We start from the raw sequence: 6529 nt of genomic DNA, 5'->3' as shown, positions 1-6529 counted from the left end.
TCCATTCACAGACTGTGGCCTGCTAAAGATAGAGGAGAGGCAGAGCTCTGTGGTGGATCACTCAGCTTAGCAGATATCCTGACATAAACCCCACAAGAGAAGACCACCCCACCTGCTGGGCCGCTGAATCCTTGCGTCATGGTGTGTACTCACTGTATGTGACCTCATTGGCAACGCAGTGTAGCTTGATGTGTCATTGAAGAAGCATCAATACCGTATGGATTTCTGGTGTTGGTGTCTGTTTTGAAAGTTGCCAGAGCTCATCATGAGGGATTCCTTTAATTTGATCTGGAGTCTTGGCTTGTTTATGGAAACCTCTTCAAATAAATGTTTTCTGATTTTGAGGGGAAAAACAAAGGGGATCAGGCATGAATGAACTGGGCTTTAATTCAAAACACGCAGCTATGCAATTCAACCAGTTTTCATGTTGCCTACAACTTCTTTCTGGTTCCAGAAAGCCCCTCAAACAAACACCAAACTTTACAGCGTTACTATCACTTTGGAGACAAGAATACACAGTGAAATGGAGTCGAGAGGTTGTGAGTGACACATGTGTCACGTCACGTGTGAATGGAATGGACCCCTGTACGTCATTTGTTGTGATAAGGCCAGTATGGACCACTCACTCAGTAACGTATGGGACAAAGATAAGGAAGTGACAGTGGGTATGTTGTGCACTGAGGTTCATTATGACCTGGCATATATAGAGTCCTCACCACCAGGCCGTTATGCCTGATTTATACTTGGTTGTGACTTGTGCATCATGTTTCGCACCGGAAATAGACGATCTACAAGCTTGTAGACACCGGCAATCAACTATCTCAAGTATAAAGGTCCTTACACACCAGGGCGATTTTTTCGTGCGAATAATACGCTTTTTTTTAAAACCTTATAAAGTCAATGCAAGCGTACATGGCGCGAAAAAGCGGAAAAGCGAAGCGAAAAAGCGTCTTTTAATTATTCGGAACGAGTCCGAATTTTGCGTATATTCGCACATTCGCCGGTGTGTAACCGCCTTAACTCAGGCTTTATGGATTTGATATGAAGCAAAAACTAATTTCACCTGTTTCTTTACACCTCTAAACCAGTCTAAACCTCTAACACTTGTTCAGTGTCACTGGTACTTGTGCGGTAAGGAAACGGCCACCCTTTGTGACAGGTCTGAATCCTCTGCTGACACGCATTCGTCCACATTCTCAGACGATAACTCGCTAAGCTGTCACTGAAGTGGAGTGTTTGGGCACCCAAAGACTGATAGAAAACGCAAGCTGTCATCATCAGCATTTGACCTTTTAAAGGAGGTCTCGTATCTCCATTTCCTTTGTTTTATTTGCGTGACAGTTGTTGACTGACAACACTCAACATTCCTTTTCAAACTGGCTTTACACAGGAGAATCACATTGTGTTCCTTATTATCTAACCAGACCGTGTTGTCCTGGGGGAAAGGGCGGTGATCCTCTAGTCTCTTCTATAATGTAAGTTTCTCTACAGGATATCTCCAGTTTTCTTTTGTGCTATATTTAAATTAGGGCGTACATAGTATCCTGCCTCGGATGTTCAAGAAATTAGTATTGGGTGAGAGAAGGTTTGTAACTGGGATCTTCAACTGGACTCTTTGTGTCAAAGTGGTAAGTTTTAATGCAAAAAGTTAATTCCTCACCCCATATAGATGAGTAGATTATTTTCACAAGCAGCAATGCAGATAATGGTCTCTAGGTAGCAAAGACCCTTAGATGACATTAAGTGTTTTCTCCATGCCAGCTTTGTCAGACAAATTGTCACCATTTTTAAAACGGCACTCAATGAAAGTCCAAATCCCTCAAATCTGAGAAATGTATTGAATAGAAATTAAGTGATTATCTACACTGCTATTAACAGCTTGAAAGAAAACAATGAACTCAGTTAACATGACTGTATTGATGCAATGATTTATCTTTATATATATTAGTGCTGTTTGAAGGTCTCAAGCCACAGTGACCACTCCACATAAGGTGATCAGTACTTATGACATTCTCATAGCCACCACAGTCATCCCTCAACAGCTGTTAGTAAGCTTCAGTATGACAACCGTACTAGGAATCAAAATCATACTGTTGAGTGATTGGATTTCAACAACAGTATGTGCTCTTCACTAATAGAAGGCAGATAAAAACTGATATGTACATGTATTTATTTAATAGAAACACTGTATTTTCCTCCAACATCAAAGCTTCTGTTGGTTGCTGTGTAGATGCTCACCCTAGCTGAACCAACCATGATTTTATCAAAGTCTCAACATTTTTACAAAAGAAAAGCAGTAATTTGGAGGGAGAGGAGGTTTATTTTATCAAGCACTTAGGAGTTAATGCTCTAATCCAGAGAGAATTAAAATGAGAGACATGGCAACGTTCATTGTTTTCTTTTTGCACAGGAAGTGATTTAACATGATATAGTGAGTAATGTGTGGTTTGTTTGTTTAGATTTTTGCACTGTATACAATATAATATAACATTGTTTTGTTTTGGAACTGAATTATGTTGAACTGAATTGAACTGATCTCAATTGAACTGATCAAGGAGATTGCCAGGACAAGCTTCTTGTTCATTAGCTACTGCATGGATCAACATCTCTGAGTTGCAAGACTTGTTTTGCCTGAGGGTAGGTAAGTTACTGTTGCATTAGCAGCTACAGTCAAACAACACTTGTCAGAAAGAGATATAGGGCTCACCTCTGCCAAGAACACAAGTGCTGACACCCTTTCTTGGGTGAACGTATCTCTGTGTCTGTGCGCATGACGCGTGCATGTGTGTCTTTGCAAACCGGCCACATAGAAGAGGTTTAGTGAGGTGACTGCAAACTTAATGTTACTTTCGCCGCCATGTCCACCTATTGGTGGCCGATACACTGTGCAGTATGCACACCTGAGCAGTCCTGGTGCAGAAGGCCAGGTTGGATGTTAAGTCATCTTTATGCTTTGATATTATTGTGTTACTAGTGTTACTACTTCTCTGTGTTGTTCTCTACTTTTTCATCCTTACTGTGGTACTGCTATGACGACAGAATTTCTCTCTGTATTAGTAATGGTCTATATCCTATCCTGACATATCCTATCCTAATCTGTCCTGTCTATCCTATCCTAGGATTAACCGGATTCACAATGTGCTGTGTGCCCTTGTCCTGAAAAGAATAAAATGTATACTTCACTTTTTAACACTTCTTTCTCTGCTTCCTTCAGGATTAGAAGAAAATAATCCGGTTACTGTAACTCTGGCCTATGTACTTCAAACAATTGGTTGCTTGTGTGGAATGAGGGCTTTTGTGCTCAATGTTAAAATGATACTTATGATTTGCAAGATTATCGCTATATAATTTGCTGCAGGGCGAATGTTCCATTTGCAGCCATACAACTAAGCAGTCTTTTGTGTGTCTCTGAAACGCTGCCAAAGCTGGGCTGAAAGGTTGACTCCAGTGATGTCACTGGGTGGGAACGCGATGCGATACGTTGTGACCGCGAGCTTGTAGATCGGCTATAGGCCTGAAGTGGTTAAGTCACTGAATAGAAATACTTGAAATGTCACCTGAAATGCAGGGTTACATTGCGTTCAAAATGTAACAGATAACCAATTAACTGCATGCACTGTCATTGTAATTAGGAAGTAATGTGATTACTTTCAGGCTACGGGGTACTCCAAAATCAACAGAATACACTGTTAAATGAAGTAATTACTGTAGTTACTGAAATGCATCAGTTTACAATACTTATTAGACTACTGATGCAGGTAATTCGTAATCTGTCTGAATTTGCGATGTTCTCAACCCCGGTGGTATACAGCGTGTGTTCAACTTTGTGTGTCTTTGTGTGAACCTTGCCACATCTCCTCTTTTTCTTGTCAATCAAAAATGCTTTCCACTTATGCCAGGTTAGATCTCCTTGATGGTGGCGGTCCTACCTGACAGGCGTTTGTGTCTCACCACAGTCGCACACAGGTCGCAGCATATAGTGGCACCTCCGAAATTGCCCTTCCTGAGTTCTTGACAGCTTATGGTAACAAAGACAACGGCTGGAATGTCGATGCTCTACGGAGGGCCCTAGTGAAACACAGCCGAGGGCAGGATTTTCGGAGCAGTGTGGTGAAATCACCGCGGATAGCGACCTTCTTTTTTTGGGTTTTACATGTACAGGCAGGATTGACATTAGAAATGAGCACGGGGGGGGTTCAGAGAGACACTTTGCATCCACAGGGGGAGTTGTGTCAAAGGGATTCTTCTGTTCAATTGTAATGGTTCGCCTCTTTTAAGGAGGGCATGTTCTGACAGACCCTATTAAAAGGCACTGATATTTAGGCCTACTTACCTTGGCTCACTGTGCTGTGGAAAACAAACTTTCTTAGGTTAGATCCAGCAAAATGTTTGGGAAATGAAAGCAAGTTAGGACTTTCAGAATGCCCTATTCTATTCTATTGTGTTGAGTGATCTATGTGGGCATGTGTGACCTGGACGAGCTCACCATGCATTATGCAGTGACTTAATGTCTTCAAATAGATTACTTGGACAATGTTAGCTTACTCAAATGACAGATATAAAGTTTACTGTATATCATCATGAGAGCTGGGATTTGTCTTGCTGGCTTCTACATTAAAGTTGACCAGGTAGATGTGTGTGTGTGTGTGTGTGTGTGTGTGTGTGTGTGTGTGTGTGTGTGTGTGTGTGTGTGTGTGTGTGTGTGTGTGTGTGTGTGTGTGTGTGTGTGTGTGTGTGTGTGTGTGTGTGTGTGTGTGTGTGTGTGTGTGTGTGTGTGTGTGAGAGAGAGACTGTGTTGGTGGATGTGGGATCTGTCATTCTCAAGCCTTTCTCTATCTTTATGGAATGCAGTATTTAGGCCAGAGCTCAGACAGGTGCTGTATATGCTACTATAAGCCAACAAGTCTGGACAGGGGTATAGTCAAATACATGCAATGCTATGCCCTCTGCTTATATTGCACATTTTCTGTGTATCACAATTATAATGACTGCTGGCTTGGCCTACCATGAAGTAAATGTAAGCCTCTTGTAAAGTAAATGAAGAAATGTTAAACCTTAGAGACTTTATCTTCCCATTACGTTACTGTGTGTGTGTGTGTATGTGTGTTCTATGCACTTTCCCCGCCTCAAGGCAACACAAAACCCATGGCTTTTAAATCTTGCAATCGACCTTGTCAGAAATTTTAACTCAAATGCCCCGGAAAGTATTGACTACTGTGAGCTAATATCGTCGTCTTCTGACAATCAATCACTTGGAAGATTGACAGTAATTTTACAACCCTTTAATTAGGACCTGGGGGTAATAAGTCGCCTCACAAAGTTCAAGTTCATTCAATATTGTATCTTTGCCCCAGGCGTGCACTCAGTGGTGTAAAGTAGTACTGTAGGTACTACTTAAGTACAATTTTGAGGTACTTTTACTTTACTTGAGTATTTCCAGTTTTCAGTACTTTTACTTTCACTCCACAACATCTCAGAGGCAAATGTTGTACTTTTCTCCACTACAATTATTTGAAAACTTACTAGTTACTTTGCAGTAACTAGTAACTATAAATGATTATATCATAAAACATACATTAACCACTTTAGCCCATATTTTATACATAGGCTATTTGAAAATAGCAAGCTCACAAAGTGTCCCGATGCTACACATTGTGAGCTTGTAGATCTGCTATTTTCAAACAATTTAGTACTTTTACTTTTGGTACTTTAAGTATGTTTTGATGCTAATCCTTTTGTAGGCCTACTCAAGTAACATTTTGAACACAGGCCTTTTGCTTTTAACAGAGTATTTCTACATTGCAGTATTGATACTTTTACTTAAGTAAAACATTTGAGTACTTCTTCCATCACTGATTGTATCTTTTTGATTGATTGATTTGATTGATTGAATACTTTATTTAGCAGTTTGCAAAAAAAGCATATAAAGTACTGATCTATACAAAGGGATGCTAAAAGAATTAAACCCAAGAAAGCACTATGGCTTGTTTCCATTGGGGTCTTGTGTGTGTCTTGCCCCAAGCGCGCACTCTGCACGAATTCCTGGAGAGCTTGGACAAGACAGTTGCGCGTCAATTGGTGCAGAGCCTCAAGTTCACATACAGTAGGCTACAGCACTGCACTGGCAGGTACACGATCATCAGGATCTTCTGGATCTAGCTGCAACCACCCGGACGGAGGACAACTTCTCAGTCGTTCATATGAAAGGACTTCAGCGCTTTATTGCAGCATATCATGCATAAACCCAACAGGTGGTCGATCGGATCGCCGATCCCCTTCGTTTTCCTCCTCTTGGTCGTTGTTGTCTCACCGATCAATGCACAGCGACGAGGTAATGCATCATTCATGATCACATGTGTTTTTACAGTTATAATTTCCCTTAGGCTATACATTTTGTGTGTAACATGCTCTCTAAATCAGTGGTTCCCTAACTTTTTTGCTCAAGACCCAAAAGATAAATTAGATTAGCCGGGGACCCAAACTTGTCAAAATATCTACAAGCTCACAATGGGTCACAATGCCACAGGAT

The 6529-nt window shown here is 41.0% G+C and overlaps 1 protein-coding gene across 1 annotated transcript in view; it reads left to right on the top strand.

The window, feature by feature from the left end:
- Positions 1-6093: 6093 nt before the first annotated feature.
- The window catches only part of col18a1b (collagen type XVIII alpha 1 chain b), a 68292-nt gene continuing 67856 nt past the window's right edge, over positions 6094-6529 (top strand). The window contains exon 1 of the mRNA XM_080422798.1: positions 6094-6331. Within this exon, the coding sequence (XP_080278924.1) occupies positions 6235-6331 (97 nt within the window). The 5' untranslated portion in view covers positions 6094-6234. The remainder of the gene's footprint in view (positions 6332-6529) is intronic.

Source organism: Gymnoscopelus braueri (assembly GCF_963280865.1).
Source record: "Gymnoscopelus braueri genome assembly, chromosome: 24".
In the NCBI taxonomy this organism is placed as follows: Eukaryota; Metazoa; Chordata; class Actinopteri; order Myctophiformes; family Myctophidae; genus Gymnoscopelus; species Gymnoscopelus braueri.
This window is presented reverse-complemented; position numbering and strand designations above follow the sequence as displayed.